This window comes from Microtus pennsylvanicus, chromosome 6 (genome assembly GCF_037038515.1).
Source record: "Microtus pennsylvanicus isolate mMicPen1 chromosome 6, mMicPen1.hap1, whole genome shotgun sequence".
Classification (NCBI taxonomy): domain Eukaryota; kingdom Metazoa; phylum Chordata; class Mammalia; order Rodentia; family Cricetidae; genus Microtus; species Microtus pennsylvanicus.
This window is the reverse complement of record NC_134584.1, coordinates 96,008,161-96,028,094: the sequence shown is the minus strand read 5'-3', so window position 1 is coordinate 96,028,094 and position 19,934 is coordinate 96,008,161. Positions and strand designations below refer to the sequence as shown.

The window sequence follows — 19,934 nt, the reverse complement described above, 5'->3', positions numbered from 1 at the left end:
TTGGCGCCTTCAAAGCTTCAAGCCAAAGCAGACCCTTCTTCTTTTAAATTATGTGTTGGGAGTTTGGTCACAGTGACGAGCCTGTGGCTATAACATTTGCAATGCTCAAATGAGGCTACAGAATCTTCCCTCAAAACACATGACCTTGCGAGTGAATAAAAATTAACTATAGATGACTTCCTTCAATATATGTGAAAACTCCTTTAACAAATCAGCATTTCAGATCTAGCAATGTATGCAATAGTGTATACTGTAGGGGCCACACGAAGTCTTTGCGCTCACAGATGTATCCTAGTTTATGCGGTCGTGACCTGTGGGGGTTGATCTGTTTGTTGTGACCCTTTGGAGGGGGGGTGGAATGACCATTTCACAGGGTCATCTATCAGAGATCCTGCATATCAGATATTTACATTATGATTTATAACAGTAGCAAAATTACAGATATGAAGTAGCAACAAGAGTAATTTTATGATTAAGGATCATCACAACATGAGGAACTGTATTAGGGGGTTGCAGCATTAGGGAGGTTGGGAACCACTGCACCAGGGGAACATGGAAGGTTAAGCACACAGGTTGTTCCTTCAAGGGAAGGAATGTGAAACCTGTTTTGCTTCAGAATGCTGGAACAGATAGGCTCTCCAACCTGGTGACCTCTGCTCTATCTGTGTGGTCAGAGACACTCTGGCCCAGGACCTTCTCCAGGCCCTTCTCATAAACTTCTTTTTCTCCATCAGTCTAGAACTATCTTTGCGGACGATGTCACATCTTTCATTACAAGGAGCTCCCATCTAGTCACAGATGATCTGTATTTAGCTTGCTTTGTTCCTCAAAGAGACTTAGGTATGCTTTGTTGTGCATGAGGGATTGTCAGGGGCCCAAGATGGCTTTTACAGGGAGGGAAGGGGGGGGGGGGGGACAATGTGAAGGAAGACAGCTGAGTCATGCATCCAACCTGAACTCTGCATCCATCTCTGTCATTCAGAGAACATCTTTTCTTTTCCCATTCTAGTGAGAAACCATTGCAACAAATCTGACTTTAAATCTTAGGCCAGCTTCTATAATTTCTGTTGACAAACATTTTATTTCTCTTACAGTCAAACATTAGTCTATGTTTAATAATAATGGTAGTAAGTTTGTCAAGCCTTAACCCACATTTTGATGCTATCTGAAGACTATCAGACGTCCAATTCTGATAAATCTAAAGGAAAACTACTAGCGGGTAAGTTTATAACATGTGTCTTTATTAGGTTCCTTTCCCAGGGATGGCTAACATCTCAGTTAACCATTAAAATGCAAAAAAAAAAAAAAATCGTATGCCAGAGAATAAGGAAAGATAGCAAAAGATAACAGTTTTAATTTATTCATCATCTTCAGTCAGACGTGTCACCAATAGCCAAGTTGGTGGCAGATGGATAATAATTCTTCAGCTCTGTAACCTCAAAAATGGTTACTTTTAAAGCCAACTAGAAGTAAATGAAGCTCAAGGACTTACATAGATTTCCCTTGGTCATAATAACTTACAAGTTTGGTTCAATATAGAAAAATCAGTCAGTGTGGTTACCACATATTGGTATGCCCTGGCCTAATATGAAAACCTTGAGCAATCATCAGCTTGGCTTTTCAAACCCTTTTTGAAACATCGCTCTGCTCGTAAAGTCAGTGAAAACATGAAGGTTATTACGGCTTCTAGTGTAGGAAGGAGTAAGTACTGGACCTATTTTTAAAATTATGTATTTTTCTTCAAGTCATCCTTTGAGGACGTGACGGATGGTCACAGGGACGTCTCATTAAACCAAGGTACACAGAGAGAACAAAGTGTCCCTGATGCGTGCACATGAATACAGATGAGCAGAGCTGCGCTCTGGAAGAGATTGCCCATGGGGGGGTCACATGCAGGTGGAAGGAAAAGCTGCTCAGGCAGTAAGTCTCTCGTGGACAGAAACAGAGCGTCCAAGCTCTCAGAGCTAACTATGGGTTAGTCCAGCAGACTGAAGTCTGGAAAAGATTCCTGAAGGGCTTTTGCTCTCTGGTTGTCACTTCTCGAGCATAGTTTTGCAGAGTGAGCATGGCACTGAGGAGCTGAGAGAATGCTGGGAAACACGAACGGCGGTTGTGCACAGTGCCGCAGGGCCCCACCGACGGAAGAGGCTGGGTTCCACCTGCAGGACGAGTGAAAACAGATCAGTACTAGCTAAGCTGACCACAGCAACCGTATTTGTAGTATCTGGTATGCGATAGAAAACCATGTAAATCATGAGGAAATGAGAAAATGTGACCTGAAATCAGAAGACAATGAAGGTCAATAAAAGGAGTCCTCATAAATGATCAAAATATTGCTGGTGGGTAACAACTTTTAAATGACCTTCACAAACAAGCAATTGGAAGACTTTGAAGACAAGTGGGCAAAATGAGTGGGAAAGCGGGAAGTTGAAAGGCTCCGCGCAAAGCCAAAAGCCCTACAATACTGACAATGACGATTTCAAAGCGCTAGAATGCAGCAAGTAAGGCGAATGCTCTTCTGGACGGGCTTAGCAGTGAACTCGTGGGAGCTGGCAGCTGGGTGGCAAACCTGAAAACAGCCAAGAAGGTCTCCTAACTGAAGCACGAGTTGTAGATGGAAGAAAGGAAAATCAAAGCATTACCAGAACAAGGCCATGTGTGTAAGAGTCCAACCCTGTGAGACTGGGGGCTGGAAGAAGAAACTGGGGTGATGGGCACAATCTCCGCATTTGCAAGGCAGAGGTAGGGCTGTGAGCTAGGCATTAGCCTGAGCTACACACTAAATTCTTATCTCAAAAAAAAAAAAAAATTTAGGGTCTGGAAGTGAAGAGAAAGAGAAAAAAACTGAAAATTATTTTTTTTAAAAAATCTATTGACTGAAAAACTGATTTAAAAAGACATTAGCTAGTTCATGTGTCTAAGAATCTCAACAAATTCTAAAACAGAAATGAATTCAAAGAAAATTATTGCTACTTAATATACTGTGATCAATTTCTGAAAATCAAAGTTTTTTTTTTTTTTTTAAAAAAGAGTCTTAAGAGCAGACAGAAAATGAGACTCATCAGAGCCCAGGGAGAAGAGAACAAGAAGAATAGGAACTATTCTTAGAAGAGACAATGGAAGATGCTCAGAAGACAGAAAAAGATGAAAAGGAAGGAACTGCCTGTCCAACACCTACGTCATGAGGTTAACCTCCACGAATGAAGAAAAGGAAAGGCACGTTCAGGGAGAGGAAGCTGGGAGAACGCAGCTCCAGTGATCCACACTAGGAGAAAGAATCGGGGAGCATCATCAGCAAACCCTCAGCCCACATGTCGGCGTTATCTGAATGCCGACGCAATCTAGGGGGTAATCACTCACAAATAATCAGAGAAAACCACTGGGTAAGGAAGGACGCCCAGGGCCCGTTCTGCCGCAAATCAGTGGATGCCAACAGAACTGTCAGAATAAATTTTGTCTGAGCTCTGGGAACCAGCCAAAGCAATACAAACAAAGCAAAACAAAACAGGTAAACATTTAACTCAGAAAGGATTAGCTGAGTCATGGCAGGAGAGATCTGTGACATTTTTGGCACCCTCTCCTACCCCCCTGTCCTCTGGCAAGCTCAAAGGTGTCGATTCAAACTCCCAGTAGAGGGGCCTTGTGTAGATGGAGCAGTTCAGACTTCATTATCAACAAACTGTGATCATACTCTATTTCCCTGGCTCAAATCAAATGAGCTTCCAGCCCTGAGATGGGGAAGTAGACCCAGGGTCCCAGGGTACCATTCCTAACCAAGAAGCTTTCTACAACAGAGTGCAGAAAACCGGGTCTATCAGCTGGACTCCAAACCCAGGAGCAGTTTGTCAACACAGAACAAATTCGATGGTGTTTTATTTTGTGGGTTTTTGTTTCATTTTGTTTTGTTTCATCATTTTTTTGTCTTATTGTCTTATTGCATTTGTGTTTGTTTTGATTTTCATTTTGGTGTTTTGGGAGTTAGTATGTGTGTGAGAGAGAGGGGGGGAGAGAGAGAGAGAGACACACAGGGGCACATAAAAATGGGTGCATAGGAAAGTGGGTAGGATCTTGGCAGGAGTTCAAGGAGGAGAAAATGATCAAAACATATTAGACGAACAAAAAAAATTTTAATTTTAAAAATGGAAAAAAATAATTGTGGTCATGTAGACCAAGGGTTTCCAGTCCAGGAAAGCAACTGTCATAGGGAAGCTTGGGAGAACAACCTGGAAGAGTGAAATTTGGAGATGGGAAAGCAAGCTTGATTTCAAAATCACACCTGTGGGTGTGTCTTCCACAGCTTTTCCAAAGAAGGTTAGCCAAGGACAGAAACCTCACCCTGGCGGTTGGTGGCTCTGTCCACATGCTGGGCTCTAAACCAAAATTAGAGCGACAGAACCTCCCAATACATGCGTCCTCTCTCTGCTTACGCGCCTGGGCCTCGGTCATGCTATCCACACTGCGGCTGACTGAAATCTCGGAGACAACGAACCAAAATAATTTACCCTTCCTCTCAAGTTGTTTGTGCGGGGCATTCTGTAACAACAAGAAACTGATTAATATATGACAAAGACTTGAGATGCTCGCACGCAATCCTGTGGCTATGCGCATCTCAAAGGTAGGAGCACACTCAAGTGTCTGTGAGGCACAAGTCTCTCCTGTCTGACTGGCCGCCATGAATGAAGGCAGAGTTAGCTATGAATTGCCCAGCAGAATGCCCAAGGCACTTTAGCACACACAGAGAATATCTCCAGACTGGGAGGTTTTGTTTACGGCTTTTGTTGTTCCAGGCACTCAATATTTGTGTGACATCGCTAGATGAGGTCTTAAACACGCACCTGAACGTAATGACAGAGCTGAATGGATCTTCACAGCAGAAGCAGGTCCTGCTCTGTATTGGACAGCCGTTTCACAGACCTGCTGACTTCTTCTTTGTCTTAGATTAGGCTTAAGAACCATTTCTTTTTTTTTTTTTTTTTTTTTTTTTTTTTTTTTCCTTTTTTTTTAATTTATTTATTTATTAAAGATTTCTGTCTCTTCCCCGCCACCGCCTCCCATTTCCCTCCCCCTCCCCCAATTAAGTCTTCCCCCCCAGCCCGAAAAGCAATCAGGGTTCCCTGTCCTGTGGGAAGTCCAGGGAACCCCCACCTCCATCCAGGTCTAGTAAGTTGAGCATCCAACCTGCCTAGGCTCCCACAAAGCCAGTGCGTGCAGTAGGATCAGAAACCCATTGCCATTGTTCTTGAGATCTCAGTAGTCCTCATTGTCCGCTATGTTCAGAGAGTCCGGTTTTATCCCAGGCTTTTCCAGACCCAGGCCAGAACCATTTCAAAACAATAGAATCTTGCTTAAAGTGTAGAATACATAGATTACTGGCATCTAACACATATTGATAGGCCTGAAAGCAGTAACTTTCTTTTTAAGAAAAACAATTTTCAAAATTATTGTAAGCCCACAGTGCAATCTTTTTTAAAGTCTGTTTTTCTCAGAAGGTATGTTTTTCTGTAAACATTTGCCAGTGTAAATGTAGATTCTTCGCCAGTAGACTACGTGCTTTTATACATGAAGGAGACTTCCTACAGCCAAAGAGCTGTTCTCGAAGCCCACTGACTTTCAGGCAGTTACAGAAGTGTTAACTTATGGGACAGAATTAAAGCCACTTGTAATGCCTGCTTTTAACACATCCTGGAGTCAACATTTTAGCTTCTCTTGGTATCGTGAGAAGTCAGATGTTTTTCCATTTGTCACTTCGTACCCGTTACCTGTCCCCGTGAGGACTGTCTGGCATCACCCTCCAGTGAAGTCTCTGCATAACCGTTCACCACATGTGGCTGCTGTGACTCCTGAAGGTGCCTTCTGTCCTGTGGCACCTCGTTGTCCCACTGCTTAACAAATAGGTTGTGAGGAATTAGAACTTGTATGCTGACAGTACCCCTGTGTAACAAGATGCCAAATTAAAAGAGAGGAATGTGTAACTGACTTGTGCCTTCGTCTCAGGATTGTTCAGTGCTTCAGCTAAAGCTTCCAAGGTCCTTGCGCTTCAAATTTCACTTCAAACTCTACAGAATAAATTAAAGTGAAACAAAAACAGGAAATCTCTGCCCAATCACTCACTGACCACTAAGCTAACCAAACAGTGACATCAGTCGCCATACAGGGCAAAGAATATAAACTTTACAAAATTCGTTTATAAATCGTTAAACAAACAAGAGCCGCAAGTGCTCTTAACCACTGAGCCATCTTTCCAGCCCATATAAGAACCGCTTTAGCTGGGAGCAGCCGTGCATGTCTTTAGTCCAAGCAAAGGCAGGTGGGTCTCTGTGTGTCCGACGTCAATTTGGTCTACACAGGCACAACAAACTCAGTGAAGCAAGTGTTTTGGTTTGGATCTTAAATGTCCTCCAAAGGCCCATGTGCTCAAGTTGCAGTGAGCCTGCTGGTCCTATTGAGAGAGGCTAAGACCTCTAGGAGGTGGGGTACAGTGAGAGGAACGAGGGGGTACTTGAAGGGTTGTTGGAATCCTGGTCCTTTCTCCCTGCCAGCTGCAATGAGGCAAACTGTACCCTCTGCTATGATGTCATGAGCTCCTACCATGATGGTCTGCCTTGCAACAGGTCCAAAACAATGGCCGCAAGGGGCTGGAGTCAGAACCCTTTAAAATCACTAGGGAATTGATCCTCTATTTATTTCCAGGGATGGATGCTTTGTCACAGTGACAGAAAGTTGACCAAAATAGAGAGAATGAGATTTTCAGACCTTCTGCCTTATGATATTCAAAATCTCGACTTTTCAGCAATAAATGTCAAGAACATGTGAAAGTAGTTCACACAAAAGTAGAATGAAAGAAATCAATTAAAAATAAAGCAGACTATTCCTAAAGTGTCTGCCACACAAACATGAAGAGCTGGGTTTGGGTCCCCAGCACCCCCACAAAAGCTGGTGAGCCCACTGCAGGCTTCAGAAACAGAGAACCCTGGAGCCTAAGGCACCAGTCTAGTCAGCGGGTGAGCTGTGTGCTGAATCACTCATCCAATGCCCATCTCTGATGTTCAGGGAGTGTTTTCCTTTCTCTTTTCTTATAAGACATCCTCACAATAATATTGACTTTGTGTATTAGGCAACACATGTACACCATCATCCTCATACAAGTATACCCCCACATGCGTAGGCAACCATGCAAATACCCTCAAAAAGACCTAGAGAAGGGTATATGTAATGATGAAAGACCAACCATCCCACCAGAAGTTATGAGAATTAAAAATATGTATATAACTAACATCAGAGCTCCAAAATATACAAAGTAGAAATTCACAGGTTTTGAAAGGACTCTTCTACCATGATAAGTAAAGTTTTAAACATACTGCTTTCAAGAAGGGATAGATCATTTAAATATAAGCTCCTCACAGAAATCAAAGACTTTAAAAATAGTATAAACCAACTAGACCTAAGACTGTGTGCAACATGTTCCAACAAACAACAGAAACAGGGCATGTTGACACATATCTGCAAAGTCACTATATAAAGTGAAGACATTACTTCTCCAAAGGATGGTTGAGGCGGTTTTTATTGTAGTCTTGAGGGAGAGTACAGCCAGAGGCATCTTGAAGAGTCCAGAGCAGGGAGAGGAAGTAGTAGACTAAACATGACTACAAGACAGCATCAGACCATGAGAGGAGTCAGAGAGAATGAAAGAGGAGGACCAAGAGAGAGGGACAAACATGAGGGGGCAAAGAGAGGAGAACCAAGGGAGAGGGACAAACACGAGAGGGCAAAGAGAGGGGACCTAGAGCCAAGAGAGAGCATGGCCGAAATGGCAACATTATAGAGAAATGAGAAGTCAGGGGAAGGGAAGCCCATGTGCTAATGAGAAGTCGGGGGTTGGGGCCAGGTGAGAAGAGCTGAGAAGAGCCAGGATGGCAGCACAGGCTCTGTGACAGGTACTGGCATTGCTGAGAGAGTCAGGAGGCCGGCATGCGCTGTGGTGTGCTAATAGCACCAGGGGTAGTCATTTCTCCCCAGTTTCTTTGGGACCTGACACCCACCACTAGGCAAGCTGGGATGGGAAGACTGAGCCTTTATTACTATAATGAACATCATCTCCGTCATTGTCATTAACTATCCCTATGTGCATATGAGAGCAGGCACACACACACACACACCACAGCACACACACACCACAGTAGGCACACACACTACAACAGGCACACACACACACACACACACACTACAGCAGGAACACACCACAGTAGGCACACACACACCACAGCAGGCACACACACACACACACCACAGCACACACACACCACAGCAGGAACACACTACAACAGGCACACACACACACACTACAGCAGGAATACACCACAGCAGGCACACACACACCACAGCAGGCACACCACACACCACAGCAGGAACACACACACCACAGCAGGCACACACACACACACACACACACACACACACACACACACACACACCACAGCAGGCACACACACACACACACACACACCACAGCAGGCAGGTGGGAGTCAGCTGACAGCTTCCAGGAGTTGGTTGTCTCTTTGCGGAATGGGTCTAGGGATCAAATCCAGGTCATTAGGTTAGCACAGCAAACACTTTGCCCCTCTCAGCCATCTTAAGGGCCTGAAGATCAAGAGTTTGAAGATGGTGTGAACTACCTGTCAAGATCTCATTTCCAAAGGATGAACGAATGAATACATACATGCATACATTTTTAGCATAGCTGACTCTACATTATTCTCAAGTGAACATGGAAAATTCCCTGGGGTTTACCACATGTTAGGCAACAAAATAGATTTCAGAGAATTTAGGCAGGTGGGAATCACATCAACTACCACAATGAAACGAACCTAGAAATAAGTAACAAAAGAAACACACAAACTTTGCAAGCATGTAGAATGCATCAAACAACCAGTAGGCCAAAGAAAAATATGAGTGGGAACTAGCAAGTATTTTGAGACAAATAATAACAAAGATGCAACACACCGCAGCTTATTATGTGTGATGCAGAAGCAGTGCTGGGGTGACATTTATAAACAGAAATGCCCATAATAAAAAATTCTCACAGCAGTACCTGATCATCTATGTCAAGAACCAGGAGAAAAACCCCAGTAAATCCAAGGCAAAAAGAAGATGATGATAGAGTGGAAAGATACTAGTAGAGAATCGAAAAATAATGAGATGTTAACTATGATGGACAGAAAAATAGCTAGGTGCTAATGGAGATGGATCCCGAAGATGACTCTTTGAAGAGGAAATTGATAAATTTCTGACCCAAACAAAGATAGCTGACACAAGTGATTAAAATCGGTGATGAATGTCATTGTTTAACAATTGGTTGCCACAGTTTAACAGCGTGTTCATCCTGAAAGTTTCTTATCTTATGAAGGTGGTAAACTAAATAGTAGAACTCTCCAAAAATCCTAAGAAATAGTTAATTTTGATGAGGAAAGGAGGAATAGAAAAGATAAGACATAAGAAAAATACAGAACCAGCAACAAAAAAAAATGTAGGCTTGAGCCTCTCTCTATCTGTTAATATTGGTAAACGCGTTTAGTGAAAGTCACCTACAAACAGCAATTGAAGAGTGTAATCTTGCAGTATACTTGGGAGAGTAGATTTTAAGAGAAGAAATATTACCAAAATATAAATTCCTACCTTTGTGTCTGGGGACTTGGTTTCATGAGAGAAAGAGAGAGGGAGGAAAGGAGGGAGAGAGGAAGGGAGGGAGGGAAGGAGGAAGGGAAGAAGAAAGGAAGAGAGGGAGACTCTCAAGTCCGTCAGATAAAATGGTATAGTATCTGCATAGAATCTGTGCACACTCTTCTATTCAAGTCATCTCTAAGTTATAGATAATGCTCAACGCCATGAAAATTTCTTATAAGTAATTGGGCTACTTTATTTTTAGGGGAAATGATAGGAAGAAGAAAGTCTATGCAATTAAAATAGGTATTATCTACCCTTACTTGTCGGAATCCATACAAGCACACTCGTGGATCTGAGTATGACTGGACCCCATAGCAATCCTAACAGCACAGCCTCCGTATTGTGAAGCAAACACTTCTGACCTTGGGCAAAGAGAAAACGGGCACAAAGTTTAAACAAAGCCATCCACATAATCAAATAAGCAAAGGAAGTCACTAAAGATAAAGATCTGAACAGAACTGAATAATTCAATCTAATTAAATACATAAAAAAATATTAATGACTCTGGATCATACAGTTTTCAAGAGTACATAAAACACCAAACAAGATCCTCTGCCCTAGAATGAGTTGGAGTTTTCTCAAACAATCTTGCTTATTATTTATCAAGTAGACATGAGAGGCTAAGTCCTGTTCAGTACTGTTCACCTTTACAAGATCCCTCATGGGTATCTCTCTTATTGTGATACTTTCCTTCTAAAAAGAAATAATCTAAAATTCAGAAAAGGTATATAAAACTTATTCAAGGTCATACTCAGTGCTAATAACCAACCCTTGAGCTCGATTTTTCCACTTCCTGGAGTTAATTAAATTTCAATAACCTACCGAAGGATGAGTTAATAGTCCTGTTTCTAACTAGTTCTGGTGACTACTTATTGGTATAGATGAAAAACAGTCAACTCTTTGGCCATATATTCAGGTTGATGGATGTCAGCGCCATGTCTGCCTTCGTTCACTGTCAATCACAGATCAACAAAGCTCCAGCTTGTCTTACCTATGCTTGCCTGGACATTTCCCCAACATTGGCTAATAGGTTTGGTTAGCCCTGTGTAGTCATTGAATGGCCAAAATCCCACTCAGGACAAAGTCCTGAAAACACTGTCAGCTGGCAATGCAAGCACTCCATCAGTCCAGGTGAACCCTCTGATTTTCACTGAAAAAGAACCAGTCAAAAGGGGATTGGTCTAAGATAACAGCTGTGCTACAGAGGCTTAGCATAGGCGTGTGTGGGAATTCTGGTCCACAAACTCAGGAATCCCGCAAACAGGGCCCTATTCTTCTCCAACTCAAAACAATTTTTACATCAGGCACATGACACCACGCCATGGGGTTGAATTTCCTGACACTGCCACTTGGTTTCAGCTCCAAGCCTATGACGCCATCCCTACTTGCTGCTCTGTGCTTCTTTGTTTCTGGTCTTGACTTTGGGCAGAGGTCCTCCTAGGGAACTCTATGTGCTGCTTTCACTACAATGGATTTGGTGCAAGGGAGCTGTAAACACACACACAAAAACAGCATTGGGCAACCCAGAATCACAAACTTGTTAACGTTCATGAGCATAAGATTTTTCTAATCAGCCAGGGAGGTGGGTGAGCATGCCTTTAATCCTAGCACTCCGGAGGCAGGGGCAGGTGATCTCTGTGAGTTTGAGGCCAGCCTGGTCTACAGAGCAAATTTCTGGACAGCCAGGGATACACAGAGAAGAAACCCTGTCTCGAAACAACCCACCCAAAAGAGACTTCTCTACTCTTCTGAAGTCTAAGGTTTTGAGACCTCAGAAATTCTAGAACTGACACTCAGTTTTGCTCTTTTATGCTGAGCCATTCTTCTCTGAAGCAATGACTACAAGATGACAGTAAGCTGGATAAGAAATGGCCAGTGTATAGAAGGAATAATAGGGAATGTATTATCATATAGCAACATATTATTTATTTGTCTGTCCATTCCTGGAAAGGACTGACACCCCATTAACTTCACCAAATGGCTTATATGTAGAACTAGGTGGAGGTAGCAAGGATACGAAGAAAGCGAGACATAAAGATTACCTGATCTAAATTCAGAACAGGGGGTTCGTGCGTGTGCAGGTAACTTTAACAGGTGACATGTTGTGATAAACAAATGAAATTTAGCCAAGTTCAGGGCACACAAAGAAAAGGCAGCTAAGCTGAGGTGAATGTGTAGTTGACTATTAATTACTGTAACAATATGCCTGAGACAACTGACTTTAGGAGAGGGAATGTTTGTGTTGAGTTGCAGTTTGGGAGGTTTTCCAGCTCCCCATGAGTTGGTCTCCTTGCTTTGCGGCCTATAACAGGTGGATACATCATGGTGGGAGCATGAGGTAAAGCAAGCAACCTGAGATATAGCCATCGAGTCAGAAAGAAAGAGGGATTGTTAGATTCCAAAGAAACTCAGAACAATGGCCTTTTAGCCTGTCCAGGCACGTGCCCACTTCCAGCCTCTCTCAGCAAGTGCCTCTCACAGAGTCACCCCAGCTGCCATACCCTGACCCCCACCTTAGGATTCTTATAAAACCCAGCTTGGCCATGAGCTCTCTCTTTCTTCCTGCCTTCTCTTCTCTTTGTTCGCTTGATTCTCACTTCCTCTTGGTCTGCTTGCCCTCTCTCCTCTCTTCTCTTCCTCTCTTGCTCTTCCTCCCTCTCTCTTCTCATGGCCCAGTTCGGTCTGCAGGCCATGTTTCTTCCTCCCTCTGCCCTGGACTCTTCCAGATGCCTCTGACTGTTCTCTCCCTCATATCTACAACAAAACCCTTGTCCACACCCTTTCCGTGACGTAGGCGTGGCCTCATTTTCATGCAGAGGCCATCGTCCAACAGTCTCCTTGGAGGACACACCCCCGGTGGTTTAAAAATATCCTACTATGCCCCACTTCTTAAAAGTTCCACCACCCACAGGTTGGAGGAAACCAAGCCTTGAAGTAGCGTTCCAGATTCAATCTAGAGCAGAAACCCAGAAAATCCGAGCTTACGTTGCACCTTCTTACTAGTAGCTACTGGAGCAATAGCGTCAGGCCTCTGTAATAGGAAGCTCCCAACCAGTAGATTAATGTAACCACAGCCTTGAGGCTACAGATCATTCTCTTTGACCTCTTCCACTTCAAAACACAGAGGTCTCAAGGCCACAGAAAGCAAGAAAGTGTGTTTCAATCCTTATCTAATGGGAAGCGTTATGGCTTAGATACAAAGTCTCCTAAAGGCTGGTGTGTTGAAGGCTGTTGCCAATGCTGCAATATTCAGAGGTGGGGGTATTAGGAACTTATTGCACCATGGACAATCTAGCTTCATTAGTGTAATGGATTCATAAACTGATGGACTCCTGAGTGGTAACAGACTTCCGGAAGGTAAGACCTAGTTGAATGGAATAAATATCTGGGGATGTTCCCCTTAAAGGAATCCCTCTCCCTCCCTCTCCCTTCCCCCTCTTCCCTCTCCCCTCCTCTCCCCCTACCCCTTCTAGCTCCCTTGCTTCATAACCCACCTCATTACAGATCTGGAGACAGAAACAACAGAGCCAAACAACCATGGACTAAAACCTTTGCCACATGAGCCCAGCCTTTCATCTTTAGGTTGACTTTTTCAAGCATTTTATCCCACAGCCAAGAGCTGAGGAACACATAGGATCCTGGGACCACAGAGATGTTTCAAGCTGAGAAGAACTGAAACTCTGAATATACCAGTTTTTAAACTCTGTCTTCCGAAACCCTAGTTTAGCAGAAGGCCCCAGAGAGTGAGCCAAGAAAAACCCATTGCTCCTTGAACCCTCATCTTTTAACAGTTTGATCAGCTTGGAGTTACAGTGCTCTGCAGAGGTTATAGGGTCTCTGTCAATATCTGAATATTTCTCAGGTCCCCATCAGTCACTGTGAGCACTGTTCCCCATCCTTCCATAACTATCAGGAACCATAGTGCTAAGGCCGAGAAACTTTGAGCTGGGTGTATGCTAGTGGCTGTTTTAATCCACAAAATCAGCAATCACACCTGATTTATCTTAATTTCAGTGAGGGCTCCAATGTTTTGTTTTTAACTGCAAACCCTTAATCAAGCTCAATCATTACCTTGCGGATGGTAAAAATGTGGCCCAGAGAAGGTAAGAGATTTCCCAAGATCACACAACAGAGAATGGGGGATCAGACTCAAATGCAACCCCCTTTACCCTACTAAGCCTTCCTGGGTGGTAGTCTCATTCCCCAGCCACAGGCAATGGCTTCTTCTCTGCCAGCAGCTACAGTGTCTGACCCAGAAGTTTTCGAGAGGGAGCTGTTTCTCCCTCTCTGTTTCTGCAGATGATGCTCGTCCAGAACTCAAAAGAAAATGTTTACTTAAAAAGAAAAACAAGGGAACAAAAGAACCATATACCCGCAAACAGCCGTGCAGACTGAGGCCAGCTGCTGGGAATTATGGGCAATTCAGACCCTCTCACATCGACAGAGAGAAAAGGCAGCTGAGTTGCTCAGTGGAAAGCACAGGACTCCCCTCTCCAAGGATAATAGCTGTGCCCCAGCTAGACAGGAAGCCTTGTAGTCTGGAAGAACGAGCTCAATGCCGTCCCACAATGAGGCCTGGGAAGGAATCTGATGGGGAAGAGGGGAACTCAAGTCCAGGAAAAAATTAGTGTGTGATGCTCTAGCTGCTTCTGAGGGCTGAAGCCCACAACCCAGGGCAAAGCCTGCTTCCCAGAGTTGGGAAGGACCTCGGTGACAACCCACAGGAAATGACACAAACAGAATGGTGGAACCAGGACCAGGTGCAAGATACAAGCTCACCCTGCTTCAACCAAACGCCAGGAGGAGTTGGGTGGCCATTCACCCACTAGTTTGTCCTTAACCTTCATGCCTTGTGCTGGCACCAGGGTTGAGTCCCAAGGACAGAATCTCTGTCCAAGAGCACACACGCTGTGCTCAGAAGTGGACTTGGTGGGTACAACTCATTCTAAACACTCGTGAAGCAAGAAAACCCGGGAAATAAAGAGGGAAAAGGGTTTGCCTGGGACAAGGAAAAGCTGCCCACATCACCCAGGCTGACTGAGGGTCCTTCCCCAGACAGAGATAGCATCGAGTAAATATTTTGCTGAGAACACTATTAGAAGTTTACTTTGTGCACATGCTTATGCATGTGCGTGCATGTGCATGTGTGCGTGCGTGCATGCGTGTGTGTGTGTGTGTACATGTGTGTGTTTGTGTGTGATGTTCCTGGAGGTCAGTGTTCCACATAAGGTGTCATCTTTAGTATTTTTCCACCTTACTTTTGGGACAGGACCTCTCCCCAAGCCCGAACCTGGAGCTCACTGATTGACTAGGCTAACTACCAAGCTCCAATGATTTCCTCGCCTGTTCCCCAAGCACTGAGGTCATAGGAGTACTGCCTGGCTTTGATGCGGATACTCGGGATTCAAACTCAACTCCCTAGGCTTGGGCAGCAAGCACTTTACTGACAGAGACAGCGCTTAAGCTCCTCCTCACTTGGTGTTTTAAAGCTTCATGGAAAGCTAAAATAAACCCCATGCGCCCAAAATATACTAAGCTGCCCCCAGCCTTGTAGTTTGGAGAACAGATTCCCCGTCATTGGTGAAAAGGATTCTTTCTTATGCACCTGCTCCTGGGATCTGGCTCCTCCAGACTTCTTAGTGATGTAGGTGTCGCTCATTTTCCCCTGTGCACTGGGTGCCAGCGATACTATAGACTAGAATCACCTGCCAAGTTCTAAATCCTCCCAGTTTCCCTCTGGCTGTTTCCATGGCAAACACCAGCACCTCTCCTGTTCTATGAGGGATACAGGCCAAGCCAAGAGATCTGCAAACAGTGTGCTGACCCCACTGGAGTCATCCCTCTTTCCCTCTTCTTTAGCAATGGGTTGTATTTTAGTGCTGAAGCTGACGAGTGGGTCCTAGCTGTTCTGGGACTATCTCTCTGCTAGCACAAGGAGCCAGCTGCAGCCAAAATTCCCCCATCCTGATTCCTGTAAATGACAGAAGTGCTGAAATGATGACCTGAGAGCTGACTTCAGACAAAATTCCTTCCCTTTGATTCTGAGGCTTTGGACGCTGCATCTGGAGGCTGAGCACAGCTCTGATCGTTCACCTGCCACAAGCTACTAAAGATGCCCTATGCTTTATGTTCCACTTATAACAAAGCAAAAGACCCATCGCCTCAGAAGCGGGGACAGGCTATAAAAGCATATAAACACCCACTCTTTAAAGGACTGTGCATTGGGAGAGGATATAGTCAGGGGACATGAATTGAGCAATATTTCAGGTTAGGAATTTGCTAATTATGTGACATTTGACAAGTCCTAAAGATGCTGTCCCCATCCTCAGGTAGGAAAAATGACATGATGGTGCCACTGTCTACCACTTTCCTCCTGCATCAGGACCAGTATCCTAAGAAGCTGCCCATGGAAGATGTGGAGAGTCTGAGGAGAGAGGAGACCGTTCTGACTTTTTCCTCCTAATTCTGATGCTATGTTTAGATCTTAAGTACCCCTTCCCCACATCAAAGGAAGTGGTTGAGACTTTTTCAGAAGTTGTGATGTCGTAGGAGGCCCTTGAGTCTTTGGACCTCACCCAGGTCCCTTCCACATTCTTGAAGAAGTCCCCAAAGACCTCAAATTATGGTCCCTATCAGGTACAATCTTACATCCCTTAACTTATAGGAACTATGAAAGGCATCTCCCACCTTCTCCTGAGATGCCAACATTGGCTGCTCCTTTTTTACAATGCAAGCTCCCAGAGGAGGGTTGTGGGTGGTGGAGTCCAAGGCAAGGGCATGAGTGTGCCAGCACAGATCATTATCAAAGCCCTGGGATGGAGGGAGAGGTGACAGTGTAGAGACTAAAGAATAGAAAGGAAGTAGAGGCAATAAAGAGACTTGCCTCCATCTGGATTCTGGCAGTTGTCCAGCCTGGGGACAGGCCATTCCTCTTCTGTCTAGGGAGTTTGAACTCTGAGTCCTTGACCACAGAACCCTGGGCCAGCACTTGTTTTACAAGAAGACGAGGAAGCCAAGGCAGAGCTACCGAACTCAAGAATAACTGCCTTTAGGTGAGGGGAAAACCAAGCTACTGCCTGGGATGAAACCCCCCTGGGAACTTGCAAGCCCCTCTGTCAACAGGTATCAGTCAGCTTTGTACAGGGGCATTCTCAGGGGACATCTGCCCAACTCAGGGCATGGAATCAGAACAGCGGCTCAACCAACATTTGTTTAATTAGGAGTGCAGAGTACTCAGGGGAAGGAAGACCCTTGCCTAACATGTTCCAGACCCTGAGTAAATGCCCAGCATTGCACTGCAATTATAATTAAAATTAATTTTAAAAATTAAAAAAGGAAGGAAGGAAGGAAGGAAGGAAGGAAGGAAGGAAGGAAGGAAGGAAGGAAGAAGTTGCCAATTAGCAAAAGAGTTAGCCAAAGGTGAGAAACAGAAGATGCCCCAGTGATACGGGGGCCAGGAGAGTCTTGTTCCTTATCCAGGTTCTGCTATTCTAGGAGCTTTGAGCTGAGGGTCCCAGGCTAGTCACACCCAGTCTCTCTAGTCTTTGCCTTGTTCATTTGTAAAGGAGGATTTAGAATTTTCTTGATTTCCTTGGAGACAAGGGCAGCCCGTCTGCATTGTAATCTCTCGGGACTAGTGAGGAAGAAATCCAAGAGAAGGGGAAAGGCAGCCATGGTGAACTTCTCAGCAATCTCGCTCTGGCTTCCAATCTCTTTTACATCGGAAATTGTATAGGTGAGGTCATTTATTGACCTCAAGCAGAGCATCCACAGGTCATCAAGGAAACTGTATGCACCAGAGAAAGCAGGGAACTACTCACAAGCGTGTGAGAAAAGTTGCTGTAACTGTGAACTTGAAGGTTCTCAACCAACAGCATAGCTTGAAGACTCAGAAAATGAAAACTTGTCAGAAATGTGAGGAGGAACAGACAGGCTATAGTGACCAAGAAACACGGCAATTCAGCACCTGCTAAGTAGAAATCCCGGGCCATGCTTGACTCCCAAGGGAGGTGTCTCTCAGGTCTGAGGCTAAAACAAACAAAAAGCAATGAAGGAAAAGGAGTTTCAGGGCACTGAGTTCTCCGCGGACAGGGCTGTCCTAATCACAGAGGGCAGTCTCATCTGGTAGGAGTTTTACTAGGAGTTAAAGTGATACCCAAGATAGCGGTGAGTTAAGGTGAGGCTTGTGTTTCTCTAGCTTTCTGTCTTTCATGAAAGAGCACTGAGGTGAGGGCAGAGCCAGCTAGTACCTGGTGCTGGAGAAGACAGGGAATCCCTGAACCCCATGAGGAGTCTGAGATAAGCAAAAGGAAGCAGCTCATTGGTTATGGCTTCCCCGAGAGTCTGCCTCCTCCCTGAACCACGGGTGAAATCATGACTAAAATCCCCACGTCCCCTGGGTCACACAGGCATTGTGTCCATGCCTCACACACCAGCCTTCAAAACAGATGTTCCCAGAGGGCATTTTATCTCTGTTCCCATTATTCAGAAAAGAAAGTTGGGATTCATAGGAGCTTAGTGACCTGTCCCTGCTAGCAGCTTGCTGGTGACATACAAAACCACTTCTCCAGCACAGTGTAATGGCAACCCTCTCATCCTTTACATCTCAGGTCAAACCTCCCTTTCCTGCTTCCCAGCAGGAGTCAGTGCCCTGTGTTTTTAATGCCTACCACCTATGCTGGTCAGTTTTGTTGTTGTTGTTGTTGTTTCGGTTTTTTTTGTCAATTTGACATAAACTTAGACATACCTGGGAAGATAAAATCTCACCTGAAAATTTCCTCCATCAGACTGGCCTTTGGGCATGTTGGTGAGGCATTTTCTTGACGGCTGATAGATATGGGAGGGCCCAGCCCACTGTGGGTGGTGCCTCCTCTGAGCTGGTGGTCCTGGCAGGTATAAGAAAGGTAGCTAAGAGGCTAGAGAGAGGGCTCAGGAGCTAAAAACACTGAAAGCTCTTCCAAAGGACCCAGTTTTGATTTCTAGCACCCACATGGCTATTCCCAACCTTCATTAACTCCAGTTTCAAGGGATCCAATGTCACCTTGTGGCCTCTGAGGACACTAGAAACACATGTGGTACACAGGAACACTAGCAAGCAAAGCACACACACACACACACACATATATATAAATAACAAAGTAAAAAAAAATCTGTAAAAAACAAACCAAAATGGGTAACTGAAAGTAAGCCTGGGAAGAAACCAGCAAGCAGGGTTCCTCCATGATTCCTGCCTCTGCTCCTGCTGGAGTGCTTATCCTCGCTGCCTTCAAAGAAGGGCTGTGATGTAAAACTCACAGCCAAAAAATCCCCCCTCCAAGTTGCTTCTGGTCATTTCGCAACAGCAGAAAGCTAAACTAGCCTAGCGTTTCACATATCATCAAGCAGAAGAGTGGCCAACTTGACTTTATCTTCCCTGGATCCCCAACTCCCTGTGCTCTCTCTCACCCAAAGAAGATTTGAAAATACTTTATTGAGTTGAATGGAGCAAATTTACAAAACTGATTCAAGGACCATGCCCATGCTCCATGCATGCAAATAGGGCTGCCTGGCTGATTGTGCCTCCATTTTTAGAAGCATTTTTTATTAGTGATTTTTAGAGTTAGTGTGGCCAAAATAGCCGACAGAAACAATTTAAAGGGTGAAAGAATTCTTTGGACTCATGGTCTCGGGGAGTTTCATTATGGCCGGGATAGCTTGGCATGGTGGTTCAGGCCATGACAGTAGGAATATGCAGTAGGAACGTGTACTGGAAGCTGTTCACATCATGCAGACCAGGAGTAGGAACTAGGAGGAGTCAGGAACTAGGGACCCTCCCATAGAGACCTATCTACCAGCTAGACCTATACCTCCTCAAATAAGCTCCACCAGCTGGGAGCCAAAACAGGAGCCTACAGTGGGCGTTTCAGATTGAAATCATAGCACTGTTGTTTCTAACCAGGTCTCCAGGGGCCCATGCAAGAACCTCTTCTCCCCCAGACTCCCACAGGAGCAGTCTTTCCCTCACTTCCCGTGAGAGTTTCCAAGGTAGTGTTACACAGTTGAGGGAACTGCATGATTGTGGGGGGTCTTCCAATTCCCACTGTTCTTACTCTTTTCCCTAGGACACCCCCACACACACACCCTACAGAAGAGTTGCCAATGTGCTGTGCAGTGCGGTTCTTCCTCCCACTCCAGGGCAAGTTCCAGCTTCTCCAGGAAAGTCTCCCTGTACACAT

The 19,934-nt window shown here is 44.7% G+C and overlaps 1 protein-coding gene across 1 annotated transcript in view; it reads right to left on the bottom strand.

Moving 5' to 3' along the window:
• Positions 1-19,934, bottom strand: part of Ces5a (carboxylesterase 5A) — a 138,129-nt gene that overhangs the window by 35,520 nt on the left and 82,675 nt on the right. The window contains exon 6 of the mRNA XM_075976914.1: positions 9,981-10,082. Within this exon, the coding sequence (XP_075833029.1) occupies positions 9,981-10,082 (102 nt within the window). The remainder of the gene's footprint in view (positions 1-9,980; positions 10,083-19,934) is intronic.